The sequence below is a fragment of the Macrosteles quadrilineatus genome, unplaced genomic scaffold, assembly GCF_028750875.1.
Source record: "Macrosteles quadrilineatus isolate MER2022 unplaced genomic scaffold, UCM_ALF_1.0 Scaffold_8__2_contigs__length_117827958, whole genome shotgun sequence".
Classification (NCBI taxonomy): Eukaryota; Metazoa; Arthropoda; class Insecta; order Hemiptera; family Cicadellidae; genus Macrosteles; species Macrosteles quadrilineatus.
The window spans coordinates 580549-601190 of NW_026542601.1; the positions used below are offsets into that span (position 1 = coordinate 580549).

At 36.1% G+C, this 20642-nt stretch overlaps 1 protein-coding gene across 1 annotated transcript; it reads right to left on the minus strand.

The window, feature by feature from the left end:
• Window positions 1–3097: 3097 nt before the first annotated feature.
• On the minus strand, window positions 3098–18058 carry LOC128999942 (signal transducing adapter molecule 1-like). Its single transcript, XM_054426732.1, has 11 exons — window positions 17829–18058; window positions 15231–15391; window positions 13845–14102; window positions 12832–12904; window positions 9065–9274; window positions 8320–8436; window positions 7488–7584; window positions 7025–7098; window positions 5992–6173; window positions 4519–4733; window positions 3098–3559 (listed from the first exon to the last, which is right to left on the minus strand). Exons 1-11 carry the CDS (start codon window positions 17869–17871, stop codon window positions 3469–3471), a joined length of 1521 nt encoding a protein of 506 aa, XP_054282707.1. The 5' UTR covers window positions 17872–18058; the 3' UTR covers window positions 3098–3468.
• Between the last annotated feature and the right edge of the window lie 2584 nt (window positions 18059–20642).

Genomic DNA, 20642 nt, shown 5'->3' on the forward strand with positions numbered 1-20642 from the left:
TTTCTCCGTAACTATTAGGCGCATAAAAACGCTTCAATATACCAAATTATTTGTTTTTTTAAGCTCTACAAAATGGTTTGGAAAGAAATTGCAAAATTTTATGTTTATTGGGTCTAAAATGGGAAAACCCTATTTTTACCCCATAAAACCCCCCGTAAACCCCAGTTCCCATGGTCCGATCATGCTGGATCGCGAACTCGTTCGAATAAACGTACGTTTACACGTTTGTACCAAATTTCATCAAAATCGGATCATTTTTGCTTGAGTTATCGTGCTGACAGACATATATATATATACATATATATATATATATATATATATATATATATATAAGTTATATGTATATATATATATATATGAATTTGAACGGATGGTGTTTTTGGCCTCTAGGGACCTCAAAACGAAAAAAAAATCGGTCCTGCGTCCAGGTCTTACCATGAGTACTACACGGTAGAGGTCGTGCGGAACGAGGTGAAGCCTGAGATTTTCGGCGGGAACGGTCTAAAGCGGGGAAATCCATGGTGGGGGTAGGAGACGAGCCGATTGTCGCCTCGCATAGCGACACTTCCCCCGCCACACCACTATTCCCCTCCAAGCTTCACCTCGTTCCGTACGACCTCTAATAGCTTATTCCCTATATGGGAAATTCGCTAAAAAGCTCTCGTATGAAGACGGAAAAGGAAGTACGATATTACAACTCTATATAGTATGTATGAATAAAGTATCTTTTTTTAATTTTCATGAGATATCGCCAAAGAAACATTTCTGAACAAATATTTCAATAAACGAAATCAGTGTGGGGTGGGGTTGGAATAATAATTTCTCACTCAAAAAAAAAAACTGGAATTTTACTTGAGCCAGTGGTTTTAGCATTTCAGTTTCAGTACCGTTTAAGGGAAATGTTCTTTGCTTTAGGCCTACCTAACTAATTGTAATCAAAAAGCTGAAAGGGCACGGTCTTTCCATAAGCGTGTATTCTCTCTACTTTACTTCTCTGTAGCCCGGGAAAGTTACGTTTCTACATAGTGTTTAAAAGGATTTTAGCCATGTTGTATTTTTTTGTGACAGCTTAACAACCCTTGAGTTGCGATCTTCCTTCATTACTACTTGGGCGTTTCCAGTGTTCCCGACGACGCGGAACACCACGGAACACACGTTTTGATAAAGCGCGACAAGTGTTTCCAGGCTTGTCCGAAGAGTGGGAGCTGGTTTTTTAAGTGGGTGATTGAGTTGGACACGACGGACACTACAATATATCCACCTGTGTGCATAACTACATTTTCCTGCCTCTCCCTAAAAAAATCAAAAATGTCTTGAGAACACAATGAACACAGATAGTTTGTGACACCAGTCATATAGGAGATTCTTTATGTTTCCGTTTTATCGGCTGAATTTTTTTTAGTGTTTCGCTTTAAAACCCTTGGCACTCATTACAGTACACTCAATTTAATTTTATCCGTTCTGGCTATGTCTATGACTACTAAGCAACGGTATTTATTATTTCTACATCAGCTGTCTTTGCCAATGCCAGACTCCTATTCTATCTATCAGTTTGCCAGTCACCACAACATCTTCATTTCTTCAACTGAGAACTATTCTGGTTTTAACACTGCTCGCTAAGAATCGCCATCAAGCAGATATCAAAACAAACAACATTTTTGAATAAAGATAATATATGGTTCATCGCCAGAGATAAAGGTTTGAGGGAAAGGTTCGTCCAGAACACTAGGCCATATCAACGGTGGCAAGGGTCGACAAGCGAAAGACTGGGTATCTTACACTTCTGTTTATCCAGTGTTCTCGTAGGTTTCTATGTGCAATTGTATATGCATAGTCTGATCCTGGGTCCGTAGTCCTTCTACCAGGCAGTGTCTCCGGGCTCTGGTTCAGGTTTTGACAGGACGTTGGATCAGTCCTTTGCTTACGTCCTTACTGGCCCGGTGGTCTACGACAACCCTACAAGATATCCGTGTAGGTCCGCGATCTAGGCCTAGATCCTTGGCACCTTCACCCCGGAATCCTCAGCCCCTAGCTGCTGCTCTCCAATGGAGTAGGTTCTGGGGTCACTTGCTCAGAAGTTAGCACTTTCTAGGCAGTCTACTCTGGGTCTGTGTGTCTCTGTGTACTGTGTCTGCAGTCTGACGCAAACTCCGGCAATACTCATCGTATACCTATATATACGCTTTTAAGGTGGTGGGGGACTACAAAGTCCTCCCCTCCACCTATACTCCAGGTGACTACGAACCTGTGGGCTCAACACGCTCATGCGTGGGTCGGCCCAACTCACTTCCTGGTGCCATACACCCTGGTTTTATACCCGCCGAATGGTACCCAAGTAGTGGGGGTACTATACCTTACCTCCCCTATCCCTATCGGAGCATATTTCCTCTCCTTTGGAATCATTCTTGTGTCTCAGAGTACTTTTGTAGCTTTAACCTCAAAATTATCTTGAGGGTCAAAAACATTTCTTTACAGGAGTCTCAATTACTCCATTGTTTTCATACTGGACATCTGAGCTGTAAGCACATTTTTTTATTGCTGAATCGTCAATTGTTGATAAAATTAAATTAAGCATTACTTTTCTTATGGCATAAAGGAAAATTATTTTTCATCAAGTTGTGTTGATGCCTCAATAACAGGTACGGCTCCAGGAAGAGTTTTTTGGGTAGGACTGACTATACTGATTACTGACAAGTATCAAGAAAGAGTTTGTTCGGGGGACAAGAGGTTTGAAGGGCTTTCCCTGGAAAAGGAGGAATTTTAAAATTTAAATGCAAAATAATTAGTTTGAATGCTTTCCCTTTTTTACATTTACACATGATTTTTTACATTTACTTATGATTAAATTTCTTTATAATTTTGAAATATCCACCAAAATGTTGGGTAAATCCTACCTGGCCTGCCCCCTGGAGCCGCAACTGCAATAAACTGATAAATATTCTAAAAGTATTTTAAAAGATAAAGTTATGAACTGGATGGAAATCTGACAAGATGCACATAACTTACAGTATATATTTGTTACAAATCTCGCTTCATATGCACCGTTTTTGACAAAAGCTTATACTTAAGGGAAAAAGCAGGTTACAATACACCAAACAAAATTTAATACATAATTTATTTATATTATATTAAGTTTTATTAAACTATACCTTTAAAATAACATTATACAAAATCACAATCGCTTTTATAATAAAACAATGATCAATTTCATAATGGTTGCTGTACAATTCTACAAACAGTGAACAAAAGCAAAGCTCAGACCTATCCCGTCTAACATGTCAATTCAAAATGCACCGATGATAACATAAATATACAGGAAAAATTTATGTTTGGAGAAATAAGGTAACAATATTTTTTTACTGATCCAGAATAATACAAAACATTTTTGGTTCTACATTGAAATGTTGATATGAAATGCTAGGCTGTACATGAGTGCTGCTGTAGTAATATTTACACTTGGTTTAGGATTCATAATGGTTGGCTGTTGGGTGGTGGGGGGAATGGACCACCGGGTGGGGGACCCATGACGGGGCCACTACCTGGAAACGGGGCTCCATAGCTATAACAAACAAAGTGCTCACATTGTAAATTTGAATTTTTTAGCACTTACACTAATAAAATTATGTTTTTATTTTCCCTACTAAACACACCAAGAAACCATAAGAAAAATTATAAAATAATACAAATTAATAAACTTATTAACTTGAAAAGGATATCTACAAATTTAGTCCCTGAGATGCCATTAATGTGTATATCCCTTAGACACAAACTCTTGACGTGATACTACTGTAATTGATCACAGCAAACATGTCTTGAGTGAAACTATTTTAATACTTATATGACTATATTACAACTTGCACACAAAGCATTTTGTGCCCCTGTACGCTTATTAAAACATTTGTAGCGTTTTTAAGGAAAGCCAAATGGCTAGTTAAGCTAAACTGTTTTGAAACGGGATGTTTTGGATATAGGCATCTTCAGAGAGTAGATTACAGAGAAATGAAGTAAAAATCCAAAACTGGAGAAGTCTTTAGTGTTGCTAACTGTGGCCTTCACAATAACGTTCTAGATACTGATTTTATAATACAATAGATATATAACATTGTAAGTTTACTCTGTATCAACTTACGCTTCTACTGAACATTTTCCAGGTTCTGGCTGATTGACAAGGTTTGGGGAGATTATCTAAAATCGAGGTTAGGAATCCGTAACGTACTAGTAGGCTAATTCTTACCTTCTCAGTAGGGAACAGTTTCACTACACTATTTTTTAGGGATGGACTTTATGGTGAAGCCGTGGTGGTGAAACAAAATTCAAAATCTTAGTTAATATTTCTCAGCTTGCACTCAATGTTAACTTTTGTGATCTTTTATTAGTTTATCTATTAGCCTTTGCGCCCTATTTTTCTCATGTAAGCTAGTTAAACTATATCCTTTTTAAAATAATTCCTTATTCAACATTTATAAGCTTTTCAATAGTCTGAAGTGCAATATCCCTCATGTAATCAATCCAACCTACCAATTTGGATACGGCATTGACTGTGGGGGCAGAGATGGAGGTCCTTGTAATTCCTCCGGACGAGATCCTGGGGGGCCTTGTAAAGAGTAAGGCCCCGAAAGCGGGGGACCTGGGGGCCCCATCGGGGGCATGTGGTGTAGGGGCCCCATGACATACTCGGGTCCAGGGGGCATCGAATAGACTGGCCCTGGAGGACCACTCATACGACCGTACATCTGTTGTGTCAACATAGGTTAGTTAGTGAGGTTTGGATGACGCATTCTGAACATTTTACCACAGCATAAAATTATTCTTAATTTAGTCACGGACCCAAGGGTTAGGCCTGTGTTCTGAGCCCAAGCTACTGTTCACTCTGATTGGTTACTGCTTTTCACTTAAAAACAAAACTCTAAAAGCTGATTGGTTGAACGGTTTAATAAAAAAACTGAAACCAGATTGGTTCAGACTGCTTATATTTAGCCTACAGGAATTCCACCATGGGTAGTTAAACTTAGTTAAAGTTAAGAGGTTACATAATGCAATTTTATCTAATAGCATGAGATATATTCTAATATTGTAACATAAACAAATAATCATACACTTTGGTTATTGAGTTGAGAGAATAATTTTGTTCTGACTTAAACTAACTACATTCAACTACCCGTATCATCAACAATTAAAGCCCTCCAAAAAAGATTTGGACAAATTAATCCATTAAAAAAACTAAACAGACAAATTTTAGCATGAAGCAGGAACAGATACCAGAATTTTTCAAAATCTCAGTAGAAAAATTCAAAGCTGCTGGGTCTGACAATTGTTGCAGACCTCCCTTCAAATGACTTCACTTGAAACTGACCAAGAAGCTTTTATCCAGGGTTCATGTGGTAAAATAATAAAGGAATGAAGTGGATAGGGCACCAGGGAGTGGCAAGATAGAATACTACACTATGATTGAGTCACATATAAGAAATGAATTGATCGGATGGAAAGGAACATCTGAGACAAACCTTGATAAATTCCTGGTTATAAAAAAAATCTATTAAGGGCACTCTTCAACCTTGACCCTACTGACAGCTGCAGGGAAGCTTTTAAATCACTAAACATTTTGACAGTAATAGCCCTCTACATCAATGCAGTTGTTATAACTTGGACTGCCCCAGAAATCAAAAATTTTATTTCTACCTACACCAGAAGAGCTACCGACTACAATCTTTCGGTCTACTATACAATTTGGGAAAAAAAACGTCCTACGTTGGACAAAAAATCATATGTATACAAAATACATAAAGATTTACACACTGACAAAAAACCTGAAGCAACAACTTCGGACCTAGCTCGTAGTACAACACGTTTACTAGATGAAAGAGTTGTTTGACCCATAATAATAAATTTTACTCCTGAAAAGAACTACCAATATTTTTTGTGACACTATCGTATTTCTTTAGAAATCGCAAATAAAGAGAATTATCAATCTAATGCTAATGTCTGACTCACCGGGTGTTGAGGGAATGGTTGGACAGGTTTGGGAGTGAACTGCGACTGTGGCTCCCTCATCAACATGTGGTACAGATTGAGGGCCTCCACCAGTCCGGAACTGACTTGTGTGAGTTGCGCATGCTTACGGTCCACTCGCTCCAACTCAGAGTCTATCAGGGGACCCATAGCGTTCACTTGCTCTGCGGAACAAAAGAAAATTTACTTGACCTGTAGTGATATAAAATATGCTATAGCTTACAATTAGAATTTTTGTGAGGTTAGCAGACTGGTTAACAGACATGGGAAAGAGTCCAAACTGGCACAATAGACACAACACTTTACACTATATAGTGGGCCTATATACACAAAACATTAGAATAACACTGTCACTGACAGAATTTTCAACTAAGGAGAGAGAATTTTTACCAAATTCTCTTTCTCCATTAAACTCTCATAATCTTTCTCTTCCTCAGTTGAAAATGCTGCCAGTGACAGTGAAATATTCAATTGTTTTGTGTATAGAGAGCAAAGTGTTGTGTCTATTGTGCCAGTTGTGACTCTTTCCCATGCCTGTTATCCTCACAACCTGGGCCCTTGTGCTCTATGTAACATCCTTAAACCATAGCTTACAATAAGTTGTCTTTTTGAAGTACTTTACAGTAATTAGCACTTGACATGAGCGAGCACTCTTTGTCAGTGGCCCAGTTTATATTTATTTATCATAAAACTTGCCACAGCTTAAACGTGGAACCCATCTAGAACCAAACTCTGCCTGTGCGTCTACTGGGCTGCTATAGTATTGAGTAATGACCTAAATTTGTTTACCATTCCATCCTCTAATAGAAGATCGATTTGTTTACGAAGGTTTATTTATTATTTTTTCCCAGTTTTTATTCGTATTTCAGCCTTTTACGCATGCTCCTGGTACGACGATAAGTGTGGATTCTGTCTTACACAAGGCCTTGGTGGTCAAAGTGGGTTGTTATTTACTTTGCTTTTAAAAAAACAATTCTCTTAGTCCATAATATTAATAAACTTTGATTTCACTAACCTTCTAACTGAAGCAACTCTTCTGGATCGTTTTCCAAATCAGTCGGATCAGCTTCATGCAGCATATGTAGCAGCCTACAACAGAAACAAGTACAATACAAGGGATGTACGGTGGTAAAAGCACAACCTTACAGTAAAAAAACAACATTTTGTTTCACCTCAGAGTAGTATCTGAACTAAAAGTCAATGATGACCCTGCTACTTTAAACAAAATTCTATTTAAAAGGAGGGAACAAAGTAGTTCTTGCAAAAATTAATTCAACTACTTTTTGAAAACATAGTTAATATTTACCTTTAAATTAACATGCTAAAAAAATTAAATTTCAGGTTTGGAGTGTGTACAAAAACATTTAAAAATTGCTTCCAAAAACATTTTGTAATTCATTCAAGGGTGTAGCGGCATCGCTAAATTGTTTAAATGACAATGATCAGAATATTGTAATGAACCTATAGTTGCAACTCACTTGTCAATTTTATCCTCTTCAATCTCAACCTGTTCAACGGGTTTGAGGGTTTTCACCTGGACGACCTCACTGAACTGAACACCTTTCTTGGGTTCCTCTGTAAAGATATAAATAATACTATCCAGTGTAAACTCACCAACATATTACACTTTACAATTATGAAAGTTAACTAACATCAAGGGAAATGTCAGATCCAGAAAAGTATATTATGTTGTGAACAAAGCAATTCTCGATGCTGGAAATTTAGTTCTCAATAAAAAAACCCCACCCCTTACTAGCTAATACAACCAAAGAAAAAATATCTAAAATTCTTTTGATTTACTTGTAAAAGCCTATAGAGAGACTCACCTACAATAAATGATAGGCAGCTTGGGTGGAAGTTGACAGGAAGGTTGTAATACCAAGGCAAACATGTGGTTCCGACTCCACTATAAACTGTAGGTCCCTTAGTTGCCATTAGCTGTATGGTCTATTAATTAACAGCTGTGTCTAAGGAATATGTCGGCCTTGGTCACTAACAATACTACAAGATCGTGCCACTCATCCTACACTCATATTTGGGTTAAAATACGCACACAGTGGCGTCCCTATCCTCAATAATTTATATAGGCCTATTCTTTGAGAAACATAAAATTAATCATTTCACTACTTTGTACTTATCCTTGCTATGTGTTTGGCCATTAACATTTTGTTACAAAATAGTTCTAATGTTTGTGTTGAAAATGAAAAAATATGCACTATTCAATCACTGACTAGTCTATGTAGTCCAAGGATTTCAAAAGTGCTTTGCTTATAAAAAAACACATGAACCACATAAACAGAACTAGCTTACTGAATTTTTCAGGCTCCACAGTCAGATCCGAAGTTACAAAGTTAGCAGGAAACAGTCCTTCCCCTCTCTGATTGTAGCCCTTCCACCAATTGGGGTCGGAGTCATCGAGTAGATGGACTGTAAAACAACAAATTATGATGCAAATATTTGAGAAATAGAACAAAATTATTACTGAAATCTTAATATGCAAGGAAGGTTATTGATGGATTGTGAGAACCTAATGCTGTAAATGAGTTTAAAATGGAATTTCTGTTTGAGGATTGTTATCATTTATTTACTATTTGATCAGTTATCCATCCATGTTATATTACAGGATATTATACAAAAGCAGTAATAAAGAATAATCTATAATATTTAAAGAAAAAATTTTATCTGTGTTTGCTCTAAGAGTGTATGAATAGACACTACTAAACTGACAAGGTTAACATTTAACGTCTATGAACTTTGCCTACATTTAGGCCTAATCATGACAAAACTATAAATTTTATCAACTGGATTCCTGCATGCCATAATAGACTTCCTTACCTCCCTCTAAAGTCTAAATTTTTGTCAAACAAAATGGTACTGACTAGTTTTGTTGCAAGCCCAAAATTGTCCAAGCTTGCGAACTTCAACAAATTAAAATAAATAATTACATTAAATACAAACGAAATTAGCATTATCATGACCAAACAATCTCGATGGCAGCAGTAGACTGTTGGTCTCACTACATTGTCACTAACAGTCAACATCAGATATAACTTACTGATTTCGCCGGCAAGGAATGTGAGTTCGTTGTCTTCAACAGCTTCAAAATCGTAAAGCGCCCGGACTTTACGTGGCTCGGCAGTTGTGGTAGACCCAAGGGTAGTTGACGGGTAAAGACTTCCCCCACCACCACTACTGCTACCCCCTCCTGATGCACTGCTTCCTTGGTATTTAGGTGACTGGCTCTCCTTCAAGCTGAGTTCTATCGCTAAAATCAGACAGATTTCTATTGTGAAAGTTACGTAGAAAAAGACAAACAATTAGGGGTCTGCGGTGCACCGAAAAAGTCGATAAGGTATGGTTCTGGCCTAATTACCGCCATCAGTTCGGTACGGTACAGCATTTTGCTCAGTAAAATTGCGATCAGTAGAGCATATAATAATTAATTAGTTTCAATTCACTATCAATGTCAAAAAGTAGTTTTTCTCAAGTCAAGCAGTAAAACTAAAGAGACAAGCTAGATTGCAGATTGATTTACTTAGTTGTCAAAGGACGTGAGCAGACTGCAAGCAGGCGAAGAGTTGTTTTAATAGGTTATATAAGGAATATTATAATATGAATACATTTACAGAATTATAATTAATTGTGTATGTTGTTTTCCTTGTTCCTTTCTTGTTAGTTATTTAATCTTATATGTAAATTAAAATATCAAACAAAAAATGACAACTGATAAATACAATAAGAAACAAGAAGACATGATCAATTTGCAGGTTTCACAATACACAATACAAAAATATCTTTCATTCAACTTCAGAATCATAAAATTTCTTAAGTGCTTGACTAAGAAACTTTGGGCATAAACCCTTCATAGTTTAATAAAAGATTAAGTTACTTTGACGTATAAAGAAAATATCAATCTAATAGAGATGCAACTGAATGTTTTACTATGTTAATGTCCAACTCTGTTGTATGTTGAGGCTTATGTAGCTTAGTGTTATAATGCTCTTTTGTCATTGTGTTGTATTGAATAAATAAATTGAATTACTCCTTACTCCCCACTGTGAGGGTGAAAAAAAACACCCTTTCTTATATAATTAGGCCAGTCAATAACAGCATTCAACATCGCAAACGCGCATGTATCTACGATTTTTTTATATGTTGTTAGGTCCCCTAAGAGTAGTTTATACCCAAGTTTGCAACCCTGAAAACCCTGTGCTACTCCCATAATACTTGAAAACTTTAAAATTATGGCTATTTTTTTGTTTTATTGAAAAAAAAAAACTAACTGAAGGAAGCGTTTATCAGGTATATGTGTCCTATACTTTTTTAAAGTTAACTAAATTTGCAACAATTGGAACCCAGTTTGAGCCCATTAAGTCAATTTCTTGCGAATATACAGTTAGTAAAAAATAGGAAATTTTTTTTTTCAAACATTGAAAGATTATCAGTAGGCTTATTTGCCAAGATGCATGCAGGCTGAAGTAATGATCATAGAGAAAAGTCTTTAGGAAGGATTTTGTAGAGAATTTAATAAGCTTTAATCCAATTCCAAAGTTGTGTGTCTAGGCCTTACAGTTCCACAAACAAATTTAATATATAAAAATATCATATTTTGCGTTAATGTTGTATTTGGGATTGCATGTCTTAAAAAGATTCGGACTCTACCTTCAAGACATGTTTGGCCTAAAAAACACATGAAGTCAGACGAGTATGGCACGTTCACAAGGAGGTCCTCTCAAAACGTCGCTCTGATAAGTTCTGGTCTGGTTTGTGGACAGATTCGACCATGGAACACGTACTGATGAGGTCCATGAAAAGCCAGGGTGGGCTAACTCATGGTCGAGGAATATCAAGCAGTGTGTTGGTGCGCTGGTCAGTAGGGTTGGTTTCCATGCTCAACATTTGCGAGGGGGTGGAACGTTTCACTGAAACTACGGCTCTAATATCAGAACAGCACGTTGATATGAGGGTATCCCAAATTGCGAGAGATACTGCAGATACCAAAAAAATAAAGATCTGGTTCAACACCCACCCTCCATTCCCAGTCAGCGATCGCCTATTTCCTATCCACAGTGGTATCGTCGGAGGCTCTGATATCAACTGCCACTTATGTTAAGAACTGGGAGCAGGAGGAGTGAAACAAATTGTTGGTAACAACTTTGGTAAAGTGACTTTTAAGCGAAAGGACAAAGTGAAGACCTTGACGTTCGTCTGTAAAAGTATTCAACAAGAGAGTTGATGTTGATCTCCTTATATATTCCAGAGGGTCTGCGTCACAAAACAATCAGACGTACAATTGAAGCAGCATTTTGCGTATGAGCTAGCACCGTATCCATTGTCTTTATTCACTTAAGAAGGAATGGGCAAGGGCACAAAAATCTTCCTTCTATTCAGCATTTACACCGCTCACTGAAAACATCATCCCAGGAAACGAAGCGTTCATAGTGATTAATGGTGGTTACATCTTGCACAATGTTATCTGGCATCGATATGATTCAGTCAGATACATTGTGGTGGGATATGTCAGCTATGTTTTACTTAAAACCACTTAGGTAAAAACGTTGCTGTGGTAATTGATGGATACCCCCAAGATGCAGCATGCAGCTATGAAGAGCACTAAACCAGATGAACGCCTGTGACGCTCTACTTCTCTCTCATGCAGTGACATTTTGTTTGGTGAATTAATACCCATCAAAGTGTCCCAAGCAAAAATGCTCTCAAATGAATCTAACAAACACCGACTGATATGTTGTGTACTGAATTTGAGATGCGTTGTATTAAATACATCAATCTCAAGAGTACCCCGATTCTGATATAGTGAGGACTGCCCTCTCCAAGAGTTCATCGTTCGATCCCATTGGGGAGGATGTCGACCTACTGGTGCTCCTCAGCGGATTAAGCTCTGGAGTCTGGACAGACGAACGTGTACTTCCAGAAAGGCGGGAGAGGTGGATCAGAGTGTGCCCAATATCCAGCAAATTCAGTATACTTCTTAGTAATTGTTTGTTTTTTTTTAAGACATGTGTTACATCTATTATCTATAAAATTTCAATTTCACATTCTTGCACTCTTTAATGAAATAAATAATAACAGTAGTCAGTACCTACATTGATGACATCATTAACGCCTTTTTTAAGAAGCTATAAGGCCTAGACACACCACTTTGGAATTAAATAAAAGCTTATTAAATTCTCTACAAAATCTTGCCTAAAGACTTTCTCTATGGCCATTACTTCAACCGATACACATCTTGGCACATGAGCCTACCGATAATCTTTCAATGTTTGAAAAAAGATTCCTATTGTTTACTAACTGTATATCCGCAAGAAATGGACTAAAAGGGCTCAAACTGGGTTCCAATTGTTGCAAATTTAGTTAACTTTAAAAAAGTATCGGGCACATATACCTGATAAACGCTTCCTTCAGTTAATTTTTTCAATAAAACAAAAAAATGAGCCAGAAATTTACAGTTTTTTGAGTATCATTTGAGTAGCACAGGGTTTTCAGGGTTGCAAACTTGGGTATAAACTCCTCTTAGGGGACCTAACAACATATACAAAAATCGTAGATACATGCGCGTTTGCGATGTTTGCCTTTTTTCGTGTATATATTGACTGGCCTAAATAAGCTTACACAAATTTTAAAATTCTATTTTCTATTCTATTTGTCGCATATAGCCTACTTATGAAAATACATAGGCCAAAAAGTTCATCAAATGTTTTCATTGAACATATTACACAATAGCCTAGGCCTATAAATTATGGGTAAACATGCCAAGCCAACACAGAAAATGATTAAAACTGGTAAACTGTGAAACATATCTACCTTTGGCTATGTCATCGACTTCTTGTTGACTAGACACTGCATTTGGATCCTTCGGAAGTGAACTGCGGGCAGCCTGTGCACAAGAGTGGGATTCAACATGAGAATTACAGATTATGGACACAAAAAGTGGTTGAAATAAGCTGTGCTGTCTATGGTTGTTTTACTAATTAATTGTAAAAAATACATTTTTAGGCTACAACAAATCTATTAAACAAATAATATAACCAAATATTTTCATGAGCTATCAAATTAAGGGAAAAATTATTAATAACAAAAATAATAGTTTCATAAATGAACTTTTTGGGAGGGATGGCGTCTTGAGAGACCTCATGGGCTGGCCGTCCTATTTCCAAATAGGCCTATCTATTTCAAAAATGTTAATTAACTTACAAAAAGGTAACATTTTAAACTGAGGATGGGAGGAAAACGATTGGAACAGTAGTAATTCTGATCTAGAACATACGGTATCTGTTTTTCAAATAAAGTTATTGACATCACAAAACTTAGTTTTATAGCATGTTCTCTCGTTCTCTGAAGAATAGGACTTGCTGGCTAGTTTTATTTGGATATATAGGATTCAAATCTTTTTAATCAAGTATAGGTCATTAACACCACAATATTGTTAGGTACAATTTTGCCCATTAAAGTTAGCCCAAATGGCTATTGTCAAAATAATGATTTGTCTTGTTTAACTCGACTTTTCCTGTGTCGGACAAAGACATTGCCAACTCATAGTCCATGTGATTAGATAGTCATGCTACACACTGATATAAAGTTGAGCTTTACTGCAATAGTCTGAATTCCCAAGTGTGTTAATTATTGCACTGTCCTCCACTCCCAAAATTACAATTCACACCTCTCTAAATATTTATTAATCTATATCCTTGTAAAGCATTAAAAGTTAACCAGTTTGTAAAATTTAGGGCAAATAGATTACTGTAAACTCTATTTCCACCGAGGCTGATACGTTTCTGGGTTGGTTTACAAGAGGGTCTAGAGTAGCATCTCAGTACCTTAGGGGACGGATCTGAAGAAGACGAGAAGTCATGTCCTTCCTGCTTGAGCTTGTTGTATAAATGAGGTATGAGGCTCAGTTGAGCGTCCGTCTTGAACTCTCCCTCCGCCCACTTCTTGAGCAACTGGCGAAGTTTATCAGCCACCTCCTTAGTCTGACTCTTGGTCAGCAACTTGCGAAGCTCAGTCTCAAAATCTCTCGACGACACCTCCAAGTGAAAAACCTTGCCACAATTGTTCACACAAGCATCCAGCAGCTGCAAAAAAAAACTCATCTGTAAATTAATATACCCAAGGAGCAGCAAACCTGCTGACTAAGCTCAGGAACACTCCTTCAGATGCATTCCCCCAATAGACCACACGGGCTTAACATCCTGTATCCTGTGAGAGTCCAAAAAACCAAGACAAGATAGGGCAAAAGCCATCATCAAACTAACAGGACAAGACGTCAGGAAATAACCGGGAAATTTTGTCGCAATCAGAAATAGTCATAGTTTTGATGTCATCCTGAAAGACATTTATAGTTTTGCTGCTACGGTATCAAGGGGATAATCAATGTCAGTGTCATTACTGTATTATCTATCGCCATAATTAAGGCAGCATTTTAAACTTGTGTAGGAAGCCGGGTAAAAAACAAACCCCAAGGGAAAACTTATAGTCTATTTAAAAATTTTTTCAAACACAGGATGGACAAAAACCTGAGGTTCACTAGTTCAAATCTCACACATAGGTCTATCTCATTACATAAATAATTTTTAAGCTCTTGTCAATACATACCTTTTGATGAAATCAGAATTTGATCCAAGTTTAAAAATGGCTGAGCTCTTTATCTTTAAAGATTTGGGACTATTTTGAATGGCTACCCAGTATTTTTCTTGAAAATGCAGATATCTCTACTCTGATTTTCCTCATGAAGTTCTAAACTAAGCTAATATGCAATATTACCACAGTATCACAAAAAACAAACACAAAGAAAATCATTTTTAGAAGTAGTTACCGGTACATCGTTAAACTCAAAAATTTCAAATATAGTAGACTAGCAATTATGTCAAAGGTATTACAATTCCAAGCAACTTTAAAATTTAAACTTAACTGTATCTTTACAGTAAGTAGACCCAATCATATAATTTAAGCCCAATGAGTAGTATTGTATACATATTTCTATATCTGCTTATACAGATGGCTCTTTCATATGAATAGTCATTCATGAAAGTTAGAAAACCCTTTACTGATAAGATATCAGTGTTGTTTGTGTGACTCATGTAGCCTACAGAGTTGGTTGAAAAGTCTTGTTTTAGAAAAAGATTGAATACTGAATAGATTCCTCGGAATTAATTATTCATATAAAAAACTCAAAATAAAAAGACTCCATAATCATAACTTACCGTAATTGCTTGCATTACTATGTGTGGATCTGGGTTATTTAATCTTTTGACAATCGACCGAAGACAATCTTTAGCATTTTGTGACGAGTTGCCAATCTTATCACAAATTTCCATTATAACACTCCATTCTTCTGTAGTATTTTTCTCGTCTGTAGCCTTCTCTGAAAAGTAAAACACTCAAATTTAATTTGAACTGATTTCTTCATCTCTTTCAAACCTATAGGTAGGCCTATAGATAAGTAGAATTTGATCATGCTAGAGATATCCTATTTTTGTGTGTCACTTTTGACTTACTTTGTGATGAAACTTTTGATTATTTTGTGATGCAACTAGCCTAACTTTTGTTGTTGAAATCTCTCCAAAAACAATGGTGTAGGTAATTTACTAATTGCGGTGTGCCGCCGCAGTCCCGAGCCCGTTCAGCCGTGCACACGGTGATAGTTTTATTAAATGTTTTCGTCTTCGTCAGCGTCGTGTTTTTGTGTTTTATGTTTACGTGGTCAGACTATGTTCTTCAATGTAGAAGATTTGACCAAAAGATTTGCTGCACTAACAATGCAACTAAGTATGGAATAACCTAGTGCAACAGCGGAGCAGAAGGAAGATGACCTAAAGGTTGAAACGGGCGTCCTCCATAAATATTACTGGATTGATTGACGTAAGTTGTAATTATTAATTGAAACATCAATCCGTTTGCTACAAATCAATCATTTACGAATTAGTTATTTGAAAACTGAAACTGTTCTTTATTGAATGGTGAAATGAATATTTTTTGGTATATATGAGTAAATTTTTTTGCCTTATTTATTCACACAGGGGTATGAAATGGGTTATTTATTCATCCATTCTCTGGTGAATTATCTATTCATGCTCAGCACAACAGTAACTTTAATGCATTGGGCAGATAACTTAGGTATTATTGATTACTTATGTACCGGTAGGTAGTTTAAATTATGACGACTTTATTAATTTGTACAAACAGCCTTGATACCTTTTAGGCAAAAAAATATTATGAGTAACAAATATTTAACTTATCTTACCGAGTGGTCATAATTTAGACACATCCAAAGATTAATAAGATACGGTAACTTAACCAAGCAACTTAGAAAAATGGGAATTGTCTCCTTAATTAAATAGGCCTAGCGAATAACAAACCTTAAGAAAACCTGAATTATTTATTTAAAATAGGTAATTTTAAACAAATAAAAAATAAATAAATATAGGCTATTAAATAAATTACAAAATTGGCAACAGGGATGTAATTTTCTTACAGTACGTGTAAGTTCTTTAATATGCAAAAAATATGTTTATCTGTTTAAATTCATGCATGGGTAAATCCACCGAAACATGGCACTGGGTAGGAACGCCAAATGCCACAATACCAAAACCATCTATCTGATCAGGCGCGCGAACTGGTGGTTTACCCATTCATTCCATAATTGGGTAACTTATTTTTGTCTCCGGAAGCAGCACAGATGCTCCCCAACCCACTACACTAAAAACCATCGGATGAATTATCCATCTGAAGACTATTGGATGAAAGAAAACTATCGGATGAAAGCAAAACCATCAGATGGTTGAAATCAGTTGTTTATCCCATCACTAGTTTATAAGGGAACGCAATAAGTTATACCTAAGGAGAATACTTTGATTAAACTTATGCCTTTATTAAAAAATGTTCTCTAAAGAAAATACAGTGATGCCACACAATCTCAAAAATAACCCTTAAGTTAGGCTATATTAATAACTACACAGAGGATACGCGTCCGGTAACTGGTCGTGGATTAGGCGCCTGGCAGTTACTGTCATAACATAACCTAACAACCAAACTTGCTGATGATGAAAAAATCAAATGAAGGTTAAATTCTGTTCATAACATAAAATTATAAGGGCCAAAAATTCTAACAAAAGATGTACAGTTAAGAATAAATTGCATTCAAAGCAAAATCTTTGACAAAAAATTTAAGTTGCCGGTGGGATTCGTGCCAGGGACATCTTGAACATCAGCTGAGAACCCTGTCCACTACACCACGAACACCGATGGCAGTAGGCCTACATTGTATCGTTGTGGTAGTGGTGTTTCGGGCCCCCACAACCTGGTGACATCACAGCTGGGCACCTAATCCACGTCCAGTTACCGGACGCGTTCCTCTATGTAATAACTAAGATAACTTAGTTTGAAAAAAAATAACTTGAAAAGGTCCTAAGTAGGCCTAACTTATTCGATTTGCAGAATAGGCTACTCCTACGAAATTATTTATGACAAGTTAAAAGCATATGCATATGCAAAATAAAATTTTCCCTGGAGGTAATTCTTTGAAGTTTAAAGAAAGGTGAGATTTCACGATGTCTTAAAAATGTCCAGGTGACTAACTTACTTAAACAAACTATGACATTGCATAATCACAAGACAGCTAAACTTAACAACCCCTGTAAGTTGCCTAGGCTAGGTTGAGAAGAGTATGAAAAAAAAATGCAGCAGGTTTATTAACAAAGTAACTTTAAAGCAGCAACAATATTCCTGTAAAATATATATTACATTAAAATGACCATCAGTAGGCTAAGTTCATAGAAAGAAAAAACTGTTTTATCACTTACCTACGTCTGCATCGAAGGGCGATGTTGTTGAAAACAAACCCATGTTTGAGTGCACAATATTGGTTGATATTTTATGTACACATTTAATTTTTCAGAAGAAACAAACTGTTTCACAGCATTAACCATAAATTTTATGTTGACAAAATCTACAATGAAGCCATTTACACTAAAAAATTAGCACAGAGATTCAGAGATTGACAATGACAACCAGGACCATAACCAGTTGAAGGAAAGCTATTCTTTCTCTCTCTTTCTTAAATGCAGCTGTCAAATTAGATTTAGCCGTCGCCTACGTAATTGTATATCCGCATTCGTTTCTAGTAAGCCACAGTAATACAGCACTATAACAAAAATAGTAGTTTATATTTACTCTAACTTATAATTCAGTTTTTTTAGATTATGTTACCATTGAATTCCAAGTATGTGTCCCAAAATAAAATTGTAAAGCTTTTCTGTTGATGTATTTATAAATTATGCCACGGCCGCGGCCTGGTAGAATTGGCAACGTCGAAAGTGGTGTTGTTTAGTGACATACGTCCCATAAGATAACATGGCAGACAGGTGACATCAGCTCATTAATTCGCACTTTATTGATTTAAATTTATGAACATAAATCTATTAAAATATTGAACATAAAACATACAGAATTGAAAACCGAAACAATATGAATTAAAAATCTATATCTGCACATTTTAAGCGGAGTCAATGTGGCGTCGTCCTGTAATCCAGGTACTAGGAGGTCACGAATTGTGGATATTTATAGGGATGCACTGTGGATGCGATGCTCCCTGCTGTGGATTAACGTCCGCACTAGTGAGTACTACGACTATCCGCAGTACTATCCTGATAATTAGACCAATTCGTAAATTACAAGGAAAAATGTGGTTCGGATTCCACTATAAACTACTGTAGGTCCCTTAGTTGCCATTAGCTGTATGGGCTATTAATTAACAGCTGTTTCTAAGGAACATGTCGGCCTTAGTCACTAACAAGACTACAAGATCGCGCCACTCATCCTACACTCATATTTGGGTTAAAATACGCACATAGTGGCGTCCCCATCTTAAATAATTGATAATTGGTAATTGTCATGGTCCAGTAACCAATCTTTCGTAAATACAGAAATACCATTAATTAGCTGCTTCCAAACAAAACAGCTGTTACAACACCACTTGTCACTTCGAAGGCCGCGGCCTGGAATTAAAGCACAGAAAACATACTATGGTCCGGACACCCCTAAGGTGCTTTTTATACCATTATAGCATGGAATGGATAAAACATTATAGGTATAATTAAAGCCATTGGATTTTTTGGTCTAAGCGGTCCAAACCTTTTTGGAACACTTCAATGTGGTTGTGACCGCCAAAAAAATCTACATAAACCTGAAAGGGCACCATTGTTAACTGTATTACTACCGGTATAGACAGTATATATTGCATGTTTATTAATTGTCTGTATTATATTGCGTGTTTTTATTGCCTGTTATTGCTTTCCGTATGTATAGATTGTATTTATAGCCTGTTATTCATTGCCTTTGATTGTTTTTTTTGTCTGCATTACCGGTTATTATTGTCTGTTAGTTTTCCTTGAATAGCATGCTTACTTAAAGTTTTTTCAAGTTTAATTTTGTTGTATTAGGTATTTAAGTGCATCAGGAATGTAAATGCATTGTAAAAGCTTATGCTTAACTACTATTGTATAAATGGTGTTACGTGTATAAATAAATAAACCAAGATTTATGTAGATTTTTTCTCTTTGATACGTTTACGATGTGCGTATTTTAACCCAAATATAATTGAAGGGTGAATGGCGCAAGCTTGTAGTCTAAGAGACTTAAGCCATCAATTAAAATACTGATTTTGGTAATTTGAGACTCCAGTGAGGAAAGCTATTTGTTATATTCTATACAGTACGAGTACAGTGGGTAATATTTTTGACTTCTATAAATTAAAATTATGATTTTTTTCTTATTTAAGACTCCAGTGAACAAAGCTGTTTGTTCCCCCCTTCACAAATTAAAGGAATGTAAAATCTCTTTAGGTACTTTCTCACTTGAGATATGATTTCAGATCCTGAAACGTGTAACCTTATTTTTACAGAAAATATCCAAAGTTCCTCAAATAACTTATGCATTGTATACCTCCAAATTAAAAATACCCCCGCCGCAGCAAACCTGCAGACTAAGCGAATTTCCATTTGATTTACACTGAAATGTCTACTTAAAAATATAACTTTTATTCCCGATTTAAATAGAATTAGTTTAACAAGTACTTAGGTTTGCTGCATCAGGGAGGTAAAACTGTTTTTTTATGTTAATAGTTAGTAAGAAATAAAAACATTTTTCAAATTTGATCAAAATATGTTCATAAACAAGCAAACTACAACAGTTTACTTATTCTCCATAAGAATAACATGAGAATTTTAAATTTACAATTTTTTGGAATTTTCTCCGTAACCATTAGGCGCATAATAACGCTTCAATATACTAAATTATTTGTTTTTTTAAGCTCTACAAAATGGTTTGGAAATAAATTGCTAAATTTTATGTTTTTTGGGTCAAAAATGCGAAAAACCTATTTTTACCCCATAAAACCCCCCGTAAACCCCCGTTCCCATGGTCCAATCACGCTGGATTGCGAACTCGTTCGAATAAACGTAGGTTTACACGTTTGTACCGAATTTCATCAAAATCGGATCATTTTTGCTCGAGTTATCGTGCTAACGGACACATATATATATATATATAAATATATAAATATATATATATATATGAATTTGAACGGATGGTGTTTTTGGTCTCTAGGGACCTCGAAA